Here is a 21827-nt window from a genome sequence, read left to right on the forward strand (position 1 = left end):
TAAGGTCCAATTCTCGGAGGTATTTTCAATGATGTCCTTTACTCTTGTGTTATAAGTCCGCTCTAATCTTGTGTCAGCGCCTCAGTACGAGCGCACGGCTCAGCTGGCGGCGCGGACCGGTTACTGATGATTCATCGCTGTGCGACTAGTCGCAGCGTTTAAAAGACGTTAGCCTGTGATATTTAAAATGTTTTTGCTTATTACTTTTAAACGACACAATATATTTTTGTCCGGATTTTTGCACTGCATTCCATGTTTCACTGGCTTTAAAACTATATAAACAAAAACTGTAATCCCGTTGTTTTTTGCACTGATAATATTTAAAATCGAGAGCAGCGAGAGTAACGTGTCTGCTTTGCGCGAGCGGTCATCGTCAATCACTTTCTTACATTTCATGTCTAATTTCAATGCCATGCAATCTCACTCACTTTCTCACATTTCATGTCTAATTTCAATGCCATGCAATCTCCTTTCTCTTCTTCCCTAATTCATTTCAATTATTTTGTTCCTAGTACGGTCAACCGGGGCGGCTTTAAAACGCAGGGGCGACTTTGGAAATTTAGTTCACGATTATATTTAAGTGGTCCAATCAAGGCGCTGGTCCAATGATCGCAACCTTCCCCTAGTTTTTTTTTCAGACTTCAGTGTTACTATTTATTTACGTATACATTTTTGACAAGCCACAGTTCAAAGGTTGTACAAAACTGGTGATCCTCATAGTTTCAAACAACCCCACAATTCCTTGGAGAGTAGTAAAACAAAACCCCTTGAGTATCCGTTTGATAGACTATCACTACCGCTTGTTACCGCGCCGCGGGGAACCACTGGCCGGTGACACCCCTGCGAGTAGCTGACACCCCTAGGGTTACCAGTTACACATTTTTAGAAGTAATAAAATAATATGGTCAGGTCAGAAGTAACTCGAAACCGATGGCGCATGTACCTCTATAAGGAACATGTAAGCGCGTAAATCGAAAGCGATCTCTGCCTAGCCCTCTGGGAAGCAGGCGTTATTGTATGTATGTAGGTATATATGTCAAAGAATGCCTTGTTATTTTTTCAGATTAAGCCTTAACACTTGCAGTCTGTCCTATCAAAATTTCTGTTAACTTATTGTCAGTAAAATAAAATAAAAAATAAAAATTTCTACAGGAATTTCTACGTAATATATTTAGGGCTATCCTATCCTATTTGTTTAGTCTTACTCTAAAGATGTTGTGAAACTAGAATACAGCTGTTTATCTTATCAACATTTACTAATGTTCAAATATAAATACTAGCTTTTGCCCGCGGCTTCGTTCGCGTTAAATTCGAAAATTGCGGAATGCTCCATACAAACTTCTAGCCCCCATTTTAGGGAAGTGGGGGGTTAGAAATAGACAAAAAGTAGCCTGTGTCACTCTCCATTCCTTTAACTATCTCCACTTAAAAAATCACGTCAATTCGTTGCTCCGTTTTGCCGTGAAGGACGGACAAACAAACAGACACACACAGTTTCCCATTTATAGTAAGTATGGATAGCCACCTCTCTTTGAATCTGTTTCAACTGTCTGCCAACCCTGATGGAACTAGGAACCCCGTGGCCAGTGAGCAGCCGTCTGAATTAGGGCGCAGGGCCATGGACGGTAATCTATTTGCCATTAGTTGGGCCACGGAGAACTTATCACTTCATCAATGACTATTGATATATTTACAGCCTATTTTTGTCACTTATATTTTCAGGCCTCAATGACGCAAAATAAGAAAGAATTTCTATTGTATTTTCAGCTGGAAACGTTCTTATTCCGCATATTGTTTTAGAGAGTTATTTTATTGCTAGACAATATTTCTGTGGGTCTAGTGAAAAAGGGTATAACTCAAATTGACTCGGTGAAAAAGGGCACCGAGTCAATTTGAGTTATACCCTTTTTCACTAGACCCACAGATTTAGATACCGAGGCATAGGAATGCACATTGGCGTTTTTTGATTTCGGGAGTATTTTTGCACTTTCACTCCTATCTATAAACAGTATAAACACTCAGTTCCAATCGGTATTTCTTTAATAAAAAAATCTAAAACATAACGAACGGGACGACTTTAATCTAAAATTCTAAACTGATACCTGACTGATACTGACTATATCCCGGTCAATATAAGTCTAATCGATACGGACTTATATTGACGGATGTATCCGTATCGATTAGACTTAAGTATATTGACCGGGATATAGATTTAGATTTAGATTTCTTTATTTCATGATAAAAATTAGACTATAAATAGACCGTGATTACCTTTTTGATCGTGATTTTCCGTGATCATGATGCATGCAACCGCGTCGAAATATCGGGAGCTCGACAAAAATCAAAAAGGTAATCACGGTCTATATCCCGGTCAATATAAGTCTAATGAAAATAACCGTGAATCATTCAAAACGCTTATCCGTATCGATGTTTCCATAGGTACTTTTTAACATTAAACAAGTATACATTTTCCAATATTTTAATTTATCAAGCAAATGTATCAAAATTTACTTCAAACAAAAATACGCGTATGATATTCCGTAATCCCAGATCAATTCGCAAATAACGCAAAAATACGAACAACGCGACAATCTCATCGCTTTGAAGAGTAAATCAAAGAGGCCCTCATTCCAGAGGTCTTACCTTTAGACCCTGAAGGCTGTATTAAGGGCAATATCCATAATCGAGAGTCGGGGGCGTATTAAATGGACTCGTAAATGTGGGCGGGTTAAGGTACTGTACGGATTCAGACTACACTAGCTGCCAAGAGGTCAAATACATTGACTTCTCCGAACAGTGTTGTGACTTATTATCTAACTAACCAACTTTTCCAGTAATTTCGTTGCAACATGGTAGAAATAAAGGAATTCATACATGTGTTTTCTACTTAGTTAGATGATCCTAATTAACTACTCCAGCTAGCTTCGGGCATATCCATACTAATATTATAAATGGGAAAGTGTGTGTGTCTGTTTGTTTGTCCGTCTTTCACGGCCAAACGGAGCGACGAATTGACGTGATTTTTTAAGTGGAGATAGTTGAAGGGATAGAGAGTGACATAGGCTACTTTTTGTCTCTTTCTAACGCGTCATGCGTGCAAAGCCGCGGGCAAAAGCTAGTATATTATATTCCTTTAACTCGACAATGTTGCACCAAAATTGCTGGAAAAGTTAAGATGGAGTTTTGACGTTTTGTGGCGAAAACGCGCACCAGAGCACAACAGCAGTAACAATGATGCAGTCTGAACCCAAAAGTCACCTTTAACATTGGTGCCGTGACCAGGATTATGGTGTAATTAATTTACGAGTATATTACGAATAATATGTACAATGAGCTGCAAAATTGCATGAAGAAATTATGAATGAATTCATTCGCCATGCACTTTTGCTGCTGATAGTACCTGCGAGGTATATAGGATACGTCGGAGGTTAGTTTAATAACATGGTTTTACGCCATTAAGCCCCGTTTGTAATTTTAAGTATGTGTAAAAAGCGTGAAAGTTAAAATCAGTGTAAATGCGTTTTCACATTATCCGATCCAATATCGGTTGTAGGACCGATATCTCATACATTAAATTCGCCATCTTTAATTTTTGCTATTAAAATCCTTCCTACATCCGATATCGGATCGGATAATCTGAAAACGAACTTAGTCCGCTTTCACATTATCCGATCCGATATCGGATGTCGGAAGGATTTCAATAGAATAAATGCAAGATGGCGCCTGTTACATTACAGGCGCCATCTTGCATTTATTCTATTGAAATCCTGAGATATTGAGGCGACATCCGATATCGGATCGGATAATGTGAAAACGCACTTATACAAGTTACTTCGTGATTACGTAATGTATTTCATTAATTTTCAATGATTAGCCGCTGCTAGGACGGGTCACGTCACACGGGAAATGCTGAGCTGCACCGGAATGTAATGCATGTGCGTAATCTGCACCAATAACTATGCTATGATCGCTGGGCAGATGTTTACATTGATATTATTGCATAAAATTAATTATGGTCTAGCAAACTAATTTACTAATGCAAAATGTTAGTTCATATCTGGATGCACCCTGCATTGGGGTAATTTCGAAAGTTACATAAAAATCACAATTTTTTCCATCATTATCAAGATTCCACTTATACAACTAGGGAACAAATCAAATTATTTTATTGAATATTTTTCGATTTGTTCTTTTTTCAAGTAGTCACACTACTATATATAAATTATAAACTTAAATAGATATCATACACGAAAGAAAAACGTCGTGTCGTTTTTTCTTTCGTGTATGATATCTATTTAAGTTTATAAGATTCCACTTTCTAAATTACTCTAGCATTTCTGTGATTCGAAATAACTCCAATGCTCCTTATTCAAAATTTGTATCAGATGATGATGATTGATGATACAACGACTGGTAAAAAGAAATGTCACATGATGTGAATATATTCTTTTGTTTACGTAGAATACTTAAGGTTTTAAAGCGATACAATTTAGAAATTAACCTATCTTACTTGTCACTGTAATAGGTCTAATAATTATGGTTATAAAAGAGTGGTAGAGAATTTCTGGTGAAATCCATTTCTTACCTTAAAACCTTCTGTTGCACAAGCCGCAATAATTTATTAAAACCACCTCAAAGCGCAATCAATTCCACAATAAAATAAAATACGTCTACATACCTCAGTCGACAACATCGTATCTTACCCGCCTGTACACTTAAAAATCACCTCGTCAATCATAATATTTAAGGACCTAAAGGTTCAAACTTGAAGAAAACCTGGGTTTCTGCGACTGTTATTCCTTTCTTTCTTTCCCCAGATTTCCCGGGAGCCTCAAATCCCCGCTTTTCAATTGTTTATAGTAGTTTCCAATCATGTTTTCAAAACTCAATAGCCCGGTTGCCTCTTTTATTGATGTACAGTATTTTCTCGTTTCAAACAACTGTAATGGAGGATAACAGTGCTCTGAGCGATTCATTCAAAGTTTTTTTGTAATGTGTTTACTTTAAAGCTATTCTATTTCTGTTAGGAGAGAAAACATAGGTATAAGGACTTTAGAACAAAGTGCTTTGTGATTTCAACCATTATTTAAGGTATTGTTGACGTTAGACTAATAAGTGTGTTTTCACATTATCCGATCAGATATCGGATGTAGGAAGGATGTCAAAGACAAAAATCAAAGATGGCGCATTTAATCTATATCGATCATACATCCGATATCGGATCGGATAATGTGAAAATGCACTTATACTTTATTAATAAAACCAACCATATATTTTATTGATATTGCTAGGTGCGCTTGTTGATTTTTTTTTTACATTTGCGTTTAAGGCTCTGCGTAAAAGTCATAGTCAAAAACTCATTATACGCGTTGTCGGCAGTGAATGCGAAAGATTCTAGGTAGGGTAGACTGAGGCGAATCGGATCACTGGGCGAATTGGATCAAGTTAAGCATTTCTTTAAAATTCTGCCTTCTTTTTGGCGTCCCGTCATTAATAATTATTGACTTGATTAATTTTATCATATCATAGGTATGTGTATTAGTCTGGCTTAAATGTGAAAAGTACCGATAACCGATGATGTGCGCAGCCCTACGATCAGTATTGCAAATTGTCATGGTCGCACCTCTAGCGGATTTGACAGAAGAGCATCGGCCGCCATTTTTGTAATTCCCCAAGCTGTGTCTGTTTCTCGTGGTTTATTATATTAAATCCTTGTATTTGATGATGATTGGCATTTTAATCTAGCAGTACTAATTAGTGTATTTGTTTGTCCGCAGGAGTTTGCCACTCTCACGAAGGAGCTCAATCAAGCGAGAGAGCAGCTGTTAGAGCGAGAGGAAGAGATCTCGGAGCTCAAGGCGGAGAGAAACAACACAAGGGTAAGTCAGAAAAATTATAAATCTGTAGAAGTGTCCAAAATAACTGAAGGTCAACCAAATCTTGGCACTACAAGGCGGTCAATTTGAAAAATGTAGAGGCGAAGGTTTATATTATATAACTTTTTGATTGTGTTTTTACGCTACCCAAAGGTTGTCTGGTAGAGATCGCTCTTTAGTGATAAGATCGCCTGTTGTCTGCCTCATTTATAATCATTTGTTTTGTCTCGACTGTATCTTTTTTCTATATCTTTTGCTGAGGTGTGCCAATAAAGAGTATTGTATCTATTACTTAAATCGCACCATTTTTAGTGACAAGAATTTCTTAGCCATCTCTATCTATCTATAGCAGCCTTTAAAGCGCCCGTCTTCGGACATAAGCCTCCTCTCCATTCCTCCACACTTGTCGGTCCATCCACATCCAGTTATCGCCAGCTAGTTGGCAGATGTCATCTCTCCATCTAAGGGGCTGCTTGCCACGACCGCGGGTATTAGCGGGCTTCCACACCATAGTTCGTCTCGCCCAGCAACTATGGTCCATCCTGGCAATGTGCCCAGCTGCCCAGCCCATCTCCACTTTCTGTGTCCAGTTTCCTCCACCACGTCTTTAAGTTTTGTGACCTGCCTGATCCACTCGTTCCTTTTTCGGTACATGAGCGTGATTCCGAGCATTGACCTCCATGGTTCTTTGTGCAACACGCAGTTTCTCAGCCGATTTATTTGTCAATGTGGCGGTTTCCATTCATAAAGAAAGACGAGCAGGACATACTGGTTGAAGACTTTTTAACAACTTTTAGATGTTGGGTGATTTTCTTCGACTGGAGAATTGCCTTGTTCGCGCTTGTTCGTTCGCTTGGCCGTCTATGCAAAATTAAACAAATATTACAGATGAATTTGAAACTAGTATCATTTTAATCGCATCTTCAACTTCAAAAAGAGACAAACATGTAATTCAATACATTAACGACAAAGTAGTGTTTACGGATATCGCTGAGTGACTGAATTATTTATGTCCAAAACTGTCCGCAATTTATACCTGTCTCTCTTCGATCCGTATGCATTGGCTTTAGATGAAGCGAGACAAACTGATAGTTAATGATCACACCTCCAAAAATGGCAAATTTATGTATTATTGATATTCTATTTTTGAGTGACATCTGAAAGCTTTTAACATAGTTAATAATTTAGTCTACTTGGGTTGGTGTAGACTAAACGTAGAATTATGCGAGGCAATGTTGCCTTAAATGATCGCGGACTATTATTTTATGATGGTGACAAAAAGTAAAGTATATTGGATGTATGTAGGTATGTCACCTTACCATACAAAACTAAGTTTCGCTTTCATTTTACGAGTAAAACCTGCGTAATGAAACTTTTCATATAAAATGACATACCTAGGATATGTCCATGCTAATATAACCACAAAATAAAAAATTTGAAAAACGGGGTTTTTCAAAATGTCAACATAGTGGACCGATTCCATACATGCTAAGAACATTCCTGACTAATTCAGCTTTCAAACAAAAAAAACTAAATCTAAATCGGTTCATCCGTTCGGGAGCTACGATACGATGCCACAGACAGACACACACACAGTCAGACACTTCAAACTTATAACACCCCGTCGTTTTTGCGTCGGGGGTTAATAAAAAATATAGAAAAAACATGTAGTAAACCTACGAAAAACTTGTTTTTTTTACTAAGCTTTATATATCCATTATCCAGATTTTTATATCTGCCCGGTACCTACAAGAATTGAAGGGAGGGGCACTATTTATGAACTGTAACATGACAGACGTACAGACTGATGGACATGACGAAAGTAGGTAATACAAGAATTTCGTTTTTAACATTTAGGCACGGAACCCCAAAAACATCCTTTGTAGAACCCGGACGAACTCGCTTATTTGTCACGTGAACCCGTATTTCGTCGACGGGGGTGTCTACAAAATAGATTCGCCACTTTCTTGAGCCCTTGAAGATTTTCATCGTGCATTATTCAGCACGAGTCTAGACCGAGGAGTTTTAGATTTACGGTTTTATTATGTAGTCAGGTGTTTTGGGGCTATTCTTATATGTTTTGAAGTTAGTTTAGGCAAGTTACACGAGCCCCCTAGGGTGCCCACCTTGCCTTGGTGGGGGGAGGGGGGAGGGGGGGGGCTTAGTAACCGTGGACTGGTCACCCACGGTGAAGCTAAGAGGTACCCAGGGCCGGCCGGTTTGGGGAGCTGGCTGGCCCGAGGTGGTCGCTCTAAGTGGGCGGGAGGGAAGATCCGGCAGTATGGGATGCCGCTCTGTGCCCTCCCACGGTAGCCGAGGTGGGATCGCAGGGGAGAGGCGTGATGGTATAACGGTGCGCCACTCTCCCTACCCCCTGCGACCTTGGCGGGGCCGCTCCGCTGTAGCGGCATTGGTGGGGCCGCAAGGGAAGAGGAGTGCCGATATTACGGTGCGCCGTTCTCCCTATCCTTTGCGGCCGACGTGGTTAGCGGTGGAACCAAAGACCATTTCCACCGCTGGGCGCCGGAACTCTTCTGGCGCCCATGACCTCAGGATGGCAGGTACGGGGACGCCTGCCATCCGTACAATCTGAGGTCCCGATGTGGCGGCCGTAATAATGGCCCTGAAAAGGGCGAGGCAAACAGGTGCCTCCGGAGGCGGAGATCCGTGATGCGGACCGGTGCTGGTGGTGCTGCAGTAGTGAAGCGTAAGCGTTCCTGCAGGCCACCGCTACCGCACAAAGGTGGAACTTAGTGGGGTTTTAGTGGGGTATACCTGGGGCCTCATTAGCCCGCGGCAGGAGTCCCACATAACCGTACCGGCCCGTCCCCGCGCCGGGGAGGTATGCGTAATGCATTTCCCCACTTAATTTAAAAAAAAGCCAAGTTATACGAGTGCTTAACCCTTTGTCTGTGTTTAAATTGATTAGGATCATAACATAAGGCTTTGGACTTTAATTTTCTTTATCAAAGCTAATTATTTTATGACAATTTTTTGACAGAAACAGATGACGGGTTAAATGCTTAGCTAATGTTACATAAAATAAACTCACGCCTATACTCCCAAATGGCGTAGGCAACTAGGCAGATCATAGGAGTATAAAACTGCGTAGGTATGTTTGTGTCTTTCTTTCCTCATTGTGGTAACTAAACGCCTGCTCTACCTCCCCCTCACTTGGGATAAAGATTTACGTTTTGAGATATTATTTTTTTTTACTACTCCCGTCCCGAGCTGTTATTCGTAATTTAAAAGGTCGTGCATAGATCTTTAAAACCCTGCATAAAAGTATTCTCCAAAGCCAGCCACCGCCGGCTTCCCGCGCACGCGCGCTGTAACGAAAACATTGAAAACCCATTGTTTGGCTCTGTAACCATAGCAACGCATTGTTATAAAGCTACTGCGCGCGTGCGTGGAAAGCTGGCGGGCGGGTGGCTTTGGGCAGCTGGCTCGAGCGCGGGCAGTGCAAACCTTTGCGTCAAAATACAGGAAACAGTGTGAAATTCACGAAAGTTATTCTAGAAAACTATTAAAAACTAAGTGCATGGTCGTAGAAAAATGGTATGGTATTTATCTTAGTCAAAAAATACTCACCTACGCCACTCGTCTTTTTTGACCTTATTTAAACGCCGGGTTGCATAAAATACTATATTAGTTTATTACATTGAATAATAGTTAAAGCTAAAGGTATTGATATTAATTAATTACCATACATATACTAATAAACTCGCTTGAGCACCCCGTTATTACTTATTACAGTCAACAGTCATGTATTCAAGAACTCACGTTTAGAATGCCATTGATTTGAAATTATTCTAGTTAAATTCCAAGAATAGGCACACGATTACAGAATCACCTCAAAGCACCTTTAAAAGATGGATTGGAAGTATTTGACTGAAGCAACCCATCGTTTATGTATCAGTTCAAATGTATTCGATTGTATTCGCTTTATTGATGATTCCGCCCTTTTCCGAAGATTGATGTTGGCTTATCTGATGTAAGTCATCTCTGAATCTCCGAGTTGAATTACCTTTTCTAAAAAAGCTCGCATTTGGAATGAGACTTACGAGTACAGATAATAAAAATTGAGGTGTGCAAATGGTACCGGTAGTTACTTCGTGAGCAGTTCCCAAAAACTTTGTACATAGCCACGTCAGCAAATTTTAATTGATCCTATTTTGTTACCAACATTTAATAGTAGTCGACTTTGACAAGATATATACAGGATAATTGTTATAATTAAGAAAATATAGAGACTAGAGAACATTAATGACGAAATAAAACTTACAAAAAATTCAATTCATCATATAAATCTTGGTAATAAAATAGGAATAAAAACAAATGATTTAACTTTTACCTTAATTTTTGTAAAAACTTTTTGAGAACTGCTGTCGTAAGTTCTAAACAGACAGGGTGTAAGTTTTTACCATCAAAAATGGTTTTCTTTATGCCCTCTTTGTATAATCTACTACTACGTTTACGTCTTGTTACCTTCTTGATGTTTTTCAGTTTTCTAGTGCTTATAAAACATGCCACATTTGGTCTGCAGGTAGACAGTGCTCCCATGCGGAACAGTTTTAAACGCAAAATGTTAACTAAATTACTACACTTACCACGCCAACTACTGCTACACTAGGCAAAACACAGACTAAAGGGCATAACCTCACACCCATAAAATCCACAGGCAACACGGACACTAAAGGCAAAAACAAAGAACACAAACACAATGGCAAAAACACAAAGGCAAGCGACGATTGGGGTTGTTCTAGACGGTTTTATACAATATTCTAAAACATTTTCTAATTCTCCCAATTCTGTTCCAGCTACTACTCGAGCACCTAGAATGCCTAGTGTCGCGGCACGAGCGGTCGCTGCGCATGACCGTGGTGAAGCGGCAGGCGGCGGCGCAGTCGGGCGTGTCCTCCGAGGTCGAGGTCCTCAAGGCGCTCAAGAGCCTCTTCGAGCACCACAAGGCGTTGGACGAGAAGGTAAAGCTCGCTAGATGGCGCTGTACCGCCAGGCGCGATTCCTACATCGCGCTTACGGCTCAGCCACGACATCGGTCTAAGCGCGACAGCGGTGAGCGGCGGCCATACATTGGAGCGAGACACAGCGATGGGACTTTTCATTCGCTCATATGGCTGCCGCTCACCGCTGTCGCGCTTAGACCAATGTCGTGGCCGGGCCGTTACGATGTGTTAGTAGTTAGTAGTTGATTTAGTAAATAATGTCTGGCCGAATTACTCATATCATCCACGGGTCAAGCCCCGGCGTTATAGCTATAAGTTAAGGAGGAATCTCTTGACTTAGGTCTTAGACGTTGGACTCAAAAAAGTAAGATCTTCAAACTGTATAAGGCGTAGTTGGGTAAGATCAATAATTACAACTACCATATAGATCGATACTAAAATACGTCTTCTCACTAACCAGCCAGCAAGCGTTTGGCATTTTATCAAGAATTAGCTTGATGTATGTACAGTAAACACCTCAAACTTTATTTAGTACTGAATAAATAAATACTAAATTGATCGTAACCTTCTATTTCAGGTCCGGGAACGGTTACGAGTAGCGTTAGAAAGGAACACAGCATTAGAAGAAGAACTAGCGTTAACCAAAGAAGAAGTAAGTACCGAGACCGAGACGCCAGCAAAATCAAAGAGAGAAACATATATCGCACAATACTAAAGAGACTAATAATATTCAAATACAAACATAAATGCATACACATCTATATATCTTAGTTTATTAAAAGCTTGTAATTCACCTGCATTATTAAATGTTCCAGCTGCAACAGTACAAATCGGGTTCAGACTCGGAGCGGCCGAAAGAAAACGGCGCCGTGAGCACCGGCTCGCCAGAACAGAACGGCGAGCAACTACAAACTAAGGTCAGTCCTTTACAGACACAAACACACCATGATGTCTGACCTTAGAGCAATGGTCGGTAAAACATACTTTGGGAGTCCAATAGGCAACTCACCATTATATTTATCTTGCCCCTATCTCAGATTTTGTTTATGATATTTGATTTAAAGAGCTGAAATCCAGGACAAAAAAAGATTTTGACACAAATAGAATGAGTGACGAAACAAGCTATAACGCAATCTGCATTACAGACAGGCAATTACTGCTGCTGCGTTTAACTATCTTTCTCAATAGTTTGTGTACCCCTGCTTGAGAGATAATATAGGGTTACACATTCCAATTGTAAAACTACATCTTGATACAATATTGATGATATTCGATTCGTCTCGCCTGTATTTATTTAACTTGAGGTAATAAAAACTAGTCCTAGGTGATTGCAATAATACCAAATCTAGATAAAATTTTGAAAGTTCCAATGGTGCTATTTTGCGTTGGGGAGTCTGTCAGGTCATGCCCAACTTTTTGGTCCAACTTAGCCGACAAGCAGCATCGTTTAATATTTTATAGGACAGACGCCCGAAGTCAAAACAGTCATAAAGTTTTACACCGAATAAATTATTTCAGGGAATGGTGTTTAATACAGTATTTTCTACTTGATTTACTACTGTTTTGGGATAATACTTGGATAAGATAAACATTAAACCTAACGATTCTGTTATTGACAGTTTCTAGAATTCCTTGCTGTTGAGTAAACTATTACTTCTTTTATTTTAACTATAATTTAAGTACATTGTACACACACTATCCCGTGGTTGAGGTACACAAACAAAACGATCACAATTACTAATAATTTTCTGTACACTTCTACTATGTTAGAAAATAATGGATTGTTCTATTTCTAGTCGCTTTGAATGGTGGTTGTGCAATATTTTCTAGGATTTCTGCTTAGTTTTACTACATTTTCCTTTTAAAATTATGACAAAGATAACATATTGTTTTAACACCAAATAATATTCAAATCAGAATAGACGAAGAAGGAGTCATGATTATTTATTGAAAGTATTGAAGTAACTTTAATAGCAGGATAGTTTAAAAATTAGTTAAATATGTAATGTGTAGTTTAGTGATTCTTAACAAATATACTCGATTTAATGGAGTGAAATGTAGTAAAACTACGCGTTCTGTGTATAGTGTGATTTTTTTACCCCTATCCCGTTATAGTTGGCATGTATGAGTCTTAACTAAAATGAGTCTTTCCACTGCAATTCAAATGAAAATTGCTAAAACTAAAACGTATTGTTAGAAGTGTATGAAAAATTGTCATTACTGGCTTACCGTTGTGCGATTGAATATGAATTCTTAAAGCTACATTTGTTTGCGGTGGCAAGAGTTAATATTTTAGTAAAGACATTGTATTTGAACTGTGTTTGTTTGGGTCAGGAGGGTAGCATAAACGGAGAGGACAGGATAACGAGCGAGCTGCAAAACACGATCGCCAAGCAGGTCAGAAACGTCAGCCTTCCAGGCCGTTGGTGGCGTAATACGGGCGTTACTGCCCAGCCTGCTTGCACGCTTCATTGTCATGCCATACTGGTCATTAACCATCAGTAGATATTCAGATATCTAGTAAAATCATGTATCCAATTCTAATTTTGAATGAATCTCACACTGCAAAAAGGAGTGTACAAGGTTCTAATGGGTTGGCAACGCGCACGTGACACTTCTTGAGTTGCAGGCTACTATAGGTGACGGTGACCGCTTTCCATCAGGCGGACCGTATGCTTGTTTGCCACCGACGTTTTATATTAAAAAAAACTTTGGGGGTATTAACAGAAAGTTTCATTGTGCTTCGATTGTGCTAGTTCATACGGACTGACGTTGTACTTGCTTTTCGCACAATCTTACTGTAAGAAAAAGCATTATATTGATATATAAATACATTGATAGATCTCTCGTGGTTACCGCCTAAGCATTGCTGTAAAAGCTTAACATGCAATAAACTGTTTATGCTTTTGTAAGTAAGCCTGTTAAAAGTAAAAGGTGCAAATATGCGCATTTTTGTAATAATCAAAAATATAAGTACAGTGGGGCAAATCTCGACTGGAGGCCATCTGGTCCATTTTTTCTATATTTTACAATGTTTGCATTATTAAATAGAGTGTCCACCGGTTATATATGGTAGGCGTGTTCAGCGGATACATGTAAAGATCAACAGCATAGTGTAATAATCAGAGATCGGATTTTTGTGCGTCATCTCAAAGTCATTAAAATGATGTCACTAAGAACGTCGCAAATCCGTCCGATCTCTGGTAATAATGGAAAAAATGGATCAGTTACAATTGCGCCCCAGTCGAGATTAGGCCCGCTTTACCTTACATATAAAGAACGAAACTTTGCAAAATTGTTTAAGCTGTATCTGTATTTAATGTTTTTTTATCGGGTCTATAAATATATACCATCAAAATATAACGTGCTTGTAAGTCTGTCATGCATGTATCGTATGTGTCATTGTACATTAGCGCACACTAACATACATTATGTCTAACACACATTCATTAACATGTAGATTGTAGAGTCGGTAACGAATCAACAACTAATTATTAGTGTTAAGAAACTATTATTTCACTAACAACTGCTTACCATCTGAAGGATCTGTTTGAATTTTGATTGCGAAAAAGCTTCCGAAAAGAGCAACTCCACTTGACCTTGATGCTTGCAGCGTCTAACCCTAATCTGATAATATTATGGGCATTCAATTACACATAATTTGGAAATAAAAATACTTGTTCTCCCGGTCCGTAGTGCCCGAGAAGCCTCGCGAACAAAACGTCCGTGCTCTTGCGCTCACGTTTTACTCGCAACAATTTACTCGGCAAGAGCAGCCCTCAGTCAGCTGTTCAAAATAATTCTGCACGAGACTACATATTTATTGCCGTGAATTGTAAATGATGTAGGTACTTTTCTTTTTTAATTCTTCAAAAGAAAATGCGAAAACGACGTACTTACTACGTGCCACGGGAATAAATATGTGGTGACCGATGGCCGCCATTTTGCGGAGCAAATTTACTCGGGCGAGGCAAACGTGCGCGGCATGACCCGGACGTTTTGCGCGCGAAGGATTGCCTCGGGAGGCTGCTCGGTCAGTGCGGACCCGGCTATTGATGCTTGTCGCCAGAAGCATAGCTTCCAGTGAATTTGACCCAAAGTCCGCCTTTTTCGTGGCCGAGGCGCTTTTACCGTCCCTATGGAAATTCAATGTTTCAACAGCCATCACGCAAAATATTTGTAGACATATTTTGAATGTATTTAACTTACTATTCATACAGTCGGCAGAGCTAAGCTCCTGGCAGCGGCGGGTTGCGGAGCTGAACAACAAAGTGAGCGAGCTCGAGGAGCGGCTGACCAAGGGAGAGAAGGAGCTAGCCAAGAAGCAGGAGGAGTGCGTCAAGCTACAGCGGATCTGCGGGAAAACGGCGCGCAGAAGGAAGACCAGGTGATCATTTATTTATTTATCGTATGGCATATATAGTTTCTCTACTTTTAAATGTTTAAAATGTCACACTTCAGATATTCGATTGCAGTCGTCGACAGGGTCTTAAGATCTGCTAATTTTCCGCTAAATTTGGTGATGGGACACTCTAAAGACAATGCGGTGTACTGTCTGATCCAGGTCGCCACATTTGTGTTCCGGTGACTCGCGCCACCCCACAACGATGCGCAGTTACCGAGGCCTGTTCTTATCCAATTTAACCAACACCAAAGTCTTCGAGGCTCCTCAAATCCCACTGGTCGGACCGCAGCTTGAGTTGTAACTCAATAAGGTCCTTAGACAGTGACCTTGAATTCCATTCTGCTGGCCACACCACCTTCACGCAATAAAGATCATCCTGTGTACCACCCGTATCAGTCGTAGTTAAAATTTCGGACACCATAAAAGTTACACGTGATTAATAGAGCAGTGTTCGACGCAGGAGGAGCGGATAGCGACCCTGGAGAAGCGGTACCTGAACGCGCAGCGCGAGTCCACGTCCCTGCACGACCTCAACGAGAAACTCGAGCAGGAACTGCAGCACAAGCAGGCCCAACTCAAGGTAACCACTCGAGTCACTGTATTTTAAAACCGCCGCGTATAAACGTTTGACGATCCAACCGGTTTGAAATCTTTAAGTACGCGTACTTGCTCGTACGATAGACGTACTTATAACGTCCGCTATATTGTGTCCGATTTCAGCAAAAAGTCCTTTTTGTTAGCCACAAAGATGTCTTGATAGAATATACAAAAACAACGTGTGGCGATCGACTAGACGTCGACATATGATTCAAATATGATAATTATGGTGTTTTTTTAACAAATCACTTCAAACTCTGTGCACAGACTGCACATAAAGCCTGGTCCGAGTCTAGTAACAAAAGAAACATTTTTTAGAGTCGAAATAAAATTGATAAATACTTGTTAAGTATAAGAAGCGTACTTTTTGAATATCATAACTAGAAACTACTGTCCTTTCTACTAACCTAGCCATGATTAGTACCATTGCATGGTCATAATAAAAAATATGGGATAAGTGCAGAAAATATGAATCATAAAATTTATCGTCATGATACATATTTTGTAGTTTTCATTTGGGCATTAAAGTGATTTTGCATAAAGCACCAAAATCTAAACACGAAATGTCCAAAACGCTGACTAAACCAACTAAAATAATGTGTCATGGTCATATTGGTTTTAATGAAATTTTCAATCACTTTTTTATGTATCTTTGACATGATCTTATTGAAATTGTTATCAAACTGTACTTATCTACATAACGCTCTCAAGCTCATCACCATCACTGTAAATATGTCCAGCTGCAAGAGGAAAAGATCGCGGCCATCGAGGAGAAGCTGGAACTGTCATCGCAGAAGCTCGCTCAGATGTCCTCGCTGCCCGAGATGGAGGAGCAACTGAAGGCGCGCATGGAGGCGCTCAGCCAGGTTGGCATTGTGAGGGCACAGGCATTTATCATACATGTCTAGCTTTAGACGCTATAGATGCTATTAGCTCCTATTTAAACACAATTTGGAATTTACTGTACTGGCGCAGTCGGTAGGATGAGATAGGCCTCAACTCATAAACTGATGGCATTTTCTACTAAATAATGAAGGCACGGGCATTTATCATACATGTCTAGCTTTAGACGCTATAGATGCTACTAGCTCCTATTTACTAGCAAAAACACAGTTTGGATTTAACCAGGGCGGCTATCCTTTCGCCGCGCTACAAGTACATGCCGGCGGCCGCGAGTTCGCGGTTCATTCAGTGGCGACAGCGCGGCGCAATAGAATTCAATGTCGTCTGCACGCGTGCGGTCTGTTTGTTAATGAAGAATTTAGAATGTTTTGTGAACATCAAAGGAGTGAGCTCACTTGTACTATTATATATTCTGATTTAACTGTATTGGCGCATCGGTCTCAACTCATTAACTGATATCATTCCACTAAATAAAGAGTCTTAGATACCATTTCACGAACAACCCAAAGCTGTCTTAAATAATATCATACATGTCTAGATTTAGCTCTTATTTAAAGTTATAAAAACGACTACTAGCTAAAATAAATACAGTTTGGAGTGTATTGCACTGGCGCAGTCGCTAGGATTGGTTAGCTTATCTTAAAAATTATTAGTTAGTCTATGTAGGTAATGCTGGCGCCAAAATCTTAAAAAATGTATTGGAAGACCATACATTTTATTTGATTCATATTTTTATGTCCATTAATCTGTCAAACAACACAAAATTCAACAGAAAATTTAAAAAAATAACGTAAAACGTTCTTGGAGAAACAACAGTGTGGGAAATGATCTCAGAACTGTCGTATTTCCCACATCTAACTCTCCACTCTATGTTAGATGAGTGACTCAGCTAGGTTTGCCTTCATAGGGAACAGACATTTGGAGTTTTGTTAGGTGGTTTTAGTTTTTCAACTTATTCTTTAAGAAATGATACTTAATTTAAAAAAAAGCGCTTGCAACGTCTTGTGATAGTTTAGTCTAGCGGGAGGTAAGCATGAAACAAAGAACACACGTTTATTCAAACGGAAATAACTTCAAATGAACGTTCATTGTATCGAAGAATACGTAGATTTGCTTTCATTTCGTGTTATTTCCTTAAATTAAACGTGTGGTGGAGTTTGTAGAAACCTAGATTCAAAATAGATACGATTTCTAGCAGTGTTTTAGATTCTGCTATGTTAATGTGTTAGTTATTTTAGATTTTAAAACAAAAGAGGTTTTTCTATACTGAGGCACCAATCATGCTTCGCTTCTCACCGTCATTTCTCTAGTAATATTCCCTTTCATTAGTTTCCTGTGATTTTCTAACTTCTTCCCAACTTGAAACGGCTGTTACTCGTTCACAATTGATAATTTTTATATCGCTATATTTAACTGTAAAAAGTTTATGGAAATCTTTCATTTATGGTTCGGTTTAGTCGTTCCATTTTTTTCTGGAAAACGTCCACATTCAAAACTGTGGCAGATTTTGATTGAAAGGCGTTGTAAACTCCATTAATCGTGAACCTTTTTCTCTATTATTCAATTCTGCAGGCTCAAGAGCGGCACGGATCAGCCGAGGACCGCATCCAGCGGTTGGAGGCTAGCGTCGAGGAGAAAAACGCTGAGCTGATGAGGCTGAACCAACGGTTGCGGATGAACGAGGAGCACAACACGCGGCTCAGTGCCACGGTCGATAAACTGCTTTCCGAGTCTAATGATAGGTGGGTGGGCCATTTCTTTCAAAGTTGTCCACCCTACTTTTTTTGGATTTGAAAATTTTTATGAGCTTTCTACTCAGAATCGCGAGCTCTTTCAGTCCTAATAGGAGAAAAAAAGTGTCCCAAGGTTTTTTTCTCATTCCCTTACCATTTTGTCATACATTTTGTATGGCGGCAACGGAATGGTAGGTTTGAAAAATGTGTAGAAATCTTGGGACATTTTTTTTCTCCTATCAGTATCGAAAGACCTCGCAATTCGGAGTATGAATCGCGTAAAAAATACCCACAACAAACAAGTGAGGTGGACATCTTTGAAAAAAATGGCCCAGGTAAACCATTTATTTATCAAAACTGCTAGCGATTCTCAATTGCGACATATTTTCGAGAAATGTTTAATTCCTTCAACCAATCTGACTAAGCTGGTATTTGGGTAGTTCTTTTCAAAGCAGTGGTTCGTCACCTTTTCGGGAATTGGACCCTTTTTATTAACAAGGGAACTTAAATTTACCCCTTCTTCATATAGTTTTTATCCTTTCTTATAATACTTTGTTATCTTTGATGGAACCGAAGGCCGCCATTAGTACTTAAATAAAACAATACAACCTTATTCCTCGCACTTCTTTTGACTCGATGTAAATCTCACTAATCTCTAACTCTTTAAAGTTAAAAGCAGTCGACAATAATGGTTGATAATGATATAAAAGGCGCTGGTTTAATTTAGGTAGTTTATTCACAGAAAATCAGAAGCAGAATGAATATAAAATCAAAAGTCAAAAGTAAAAAAGAACATAGGTATAAAAACAATAAAATTCAAATATATAAAAAAGTAAATTCTTCCAAAAAGGTGCGTCGTCGACAATGGTATTAATGAAAAATAGGAAATTCGCATCTATTCGTACTAGTGCAGTATTCAGCTATTTTCCCTGGGTCAAAAATTCTAATACACTATAAAATTTCATACGCGACTATCGTCAATAACTATTTCGACGAAAATCTCTGCAGGTTACAAGTTCACCTCAAAGAGCGGATGCACGCGCTAGACGAGAAGAATGGACTGACCCAGGAGTTGGAGAAGACGAGGAAGTACGCCGAGGAACTAGTCGCCGAGAAGCAGGATATCCTCAAAGAGCTCGCCAAGTGGCGCATGGAGACTGAACAGGTAATGCATTTTTTTATATATACTACGTCGGTGGCAAACAAGTATACGGTCCGCCTGATGGAAAGCGGTCACCGTAACCTATGGACGCCTGCAACTCAAAGAGTGTCACATGCGCGTTGCCACCCCATTAGAAACATGTACATTAAATTACAATCGAAAACAGAAACTAAGTTAATTATGTACCAAGCAGATGTTTACAAACTATCATAGTTTCAGTTAGCCGGAAATCCATACTAATATTATAAATGGGAAAGTGTGTGTGTCTGTTTGTTTGTCCGTCGTTCACGACAAAACGGAGCGACGAATTGACGTGATTTTTTATGTGGAGATAGTTGAAGGGACGGAGAGTGACATAGGCTACTTTTTGTCTCTTTCTAACGCGAGCGAAGCCGCGGGCAAAAAGCTTTAAAATGATTATATTTTTGTTTACAGCTGAAACGGCAAATGCTACAGCAAGAGATAGCGTTTAACATCCAGCAAACGGACGCGCTCACGAGGTCGCTCTCGCCGGGCGCGCCGCCACAACCGCCGCCTCAAGCTCTGTTCCAAACTAAGGTATAGCTGCAATCAATGATCCTATAGCATCTAAATATAGGTGGCGTTCATGCTGATAAAGGCACGTAACCGGTTTTGTTATATAAAGTAACCGGTTTACTATTTAGTGATTTAAATTATACAAATACATACTTGAACAAGAAGCAAACACTTAAACTTGTTAACGTTTAGCTCATAAGGAGCTAGTTTTACTATGGAATAACCAACCGCGAAATTCCAAGAAAAAGAATTCACGTTTTGTGACGTTGAATATTTCAATGGGAGCTTGAATTTTTTTTCGCGTCTTGGTCCCATAGAAAAATGTACTCAGTGTGACCTGAATATAAACGGGTTTTAATGTTTTGCTCTTCGTCCAGATACATAATGTATATTTGTTTGTGTATTTGTCCAGAAGACTTTTCGGTTATTTCAATCAGAAACACAATATAAAAAAAAATACATGCTTATGTTATGAATATATGTACATACATTGAATTTTAAAGTAAATCATGAATTTCGCGTGTATAATTATGAAGTTATGAATAATGTGTCTTCTTGTATTTACAGTTGGACGGGTCATGGGAGAAGCTACAGCAAGCTCACGTATTAGCCAACGTACAACAGGGCTTCGATGTTTCCAGCGACGCGGAAGTAAGCAAAACTATTAAATCTAAGCACTAGTATCACGTTATACATGGAAATTTAAAACCTATGTTTGCATCCGATGTATTTTTTTTATCGGTTTACCAATAGTTATTTACACCAAATAAAATAAAAAATGAAGTGTAATAAACCACTTACAGGTAAACACCACATGCTTAAGGAAAAGATATATTACGTAACTACCTAGTAAAAAAACTAATCTTAAAACAATATGAGCGATATATCTTACCTCTTACGATATGACATAAAAAAATGATTATTAACTTGTCAGATTGGATAGACGTACCTATATGAATAACACCATTGATTTCTGGAGATATGTGACGTTTTCAAGTAAAGGGTATGATTATCTATTGACATAATGACGTAATTTGCGCCTAAATGGCAAATAAAGTACCCCATCTCGCCTGTGTTATAACTCTTAACCTCATCTTAAGTATATTTTTTCTCAGAACGACGAATCCGACGGAGGCGTCGAAGGCGGACACACGGACGCGGCAGCTCTCGCGCTAATGCTGCAAGAGCAGCTCGACGCAATAAATACAGAGATCCGGCTCATACAGGAGGAGAAACAGAGCACCGAGGCCCGGGCCGAGGAGCTGGAGTCCCGGGTCAGTATTTATAGAGTCCTTAACCTTTGCAACCAAGTACCCGCCTGGTGGGAGGTGGCTAAGCAGCTGTTGTTCTCTTGGGCTTTGAAGATCGACTGCCCATCGGTCTGCGCTCCTCTCGCTTATATAGGCGCGCGGTGTGAGGTATAGCCGGAGTAGTTTGCCCGTCGCGCGTCGCGCTGCACCGCTCCGGATGCTGTCCCTGACGCTGCCGTGTCGTCACAAAAGAAAAGAGGAACAAAATTGTAGGTAGCACATACTTATTGGAGTCAGACGGAGAGCTAAAGGTGGCACACAGACGCTGCAGCTTTAGCGCTGATGCTTCAAGAGCAGCTCGACGCAATAAATACAGAGATCCGGCTCATACAGGAGG

At 39.7% G+C, this 21827-nt stretch overlaps 1 protein-coding gene across 1 annotated transcript in view; it reads left to right on the forward strand.

Moving 5' to 3' along the window:
- Positions 1 to 21827, forward strand: part of LOC125229794 (liprin-alpha-1-like) — a 237325-nt gene that overhangs the window by 190196 nt on the left and 25302 nt on the right. The window contains 14 exon segments of the mRNA XM_048134736.1: positions 5778 to 5879; positions 10697 to 10861; positions 11421 to 11495; positions 11659 to 11760; positions 13178 to 13240; positions 15064 to 15190; positions 15193 to 15230; positions 15709 to 15828; positions 16586 to 16720; positions 18321 to 18490; positions 19490 to 19646; positions 20079 to 20201; positions 20748 to 20831; positions 21296 to 21454. Coding sequence (XP_047990693.1) covers positions 5778 to 5879; positions 10697 to 10861; positions 11421 to 11495; positions 11659 to 11760; positions 13178 to 13240; positions 15064 to 15190; positions 15193 to 15230; positions 15709 to 15828; positions 16586 to 16720; positions 18321 to 18490; positions 19490 to 19646; positions 20079 to 20201; positions 20748 to 20831; positions 21296 to 21454 — 1620 coding nt within the window.

This window comes from Leguminivora glycinivorella, chromosome 9 (assembly GCF_023078275.1).
Source record: "Leguminivora glycinivorella isolate SPB_JAAS2020 chromosome 9, LegGlyc_1.1, whole genome shotgun sequence".
Classification (NCBI taxonomy): domain Eukaryota; kingdom Metazoa; phylum Arthropoda; class Insecta; order Lepidoptera; family Tortricidae; genus Leguminivora; species Leguminivora glycinivorella.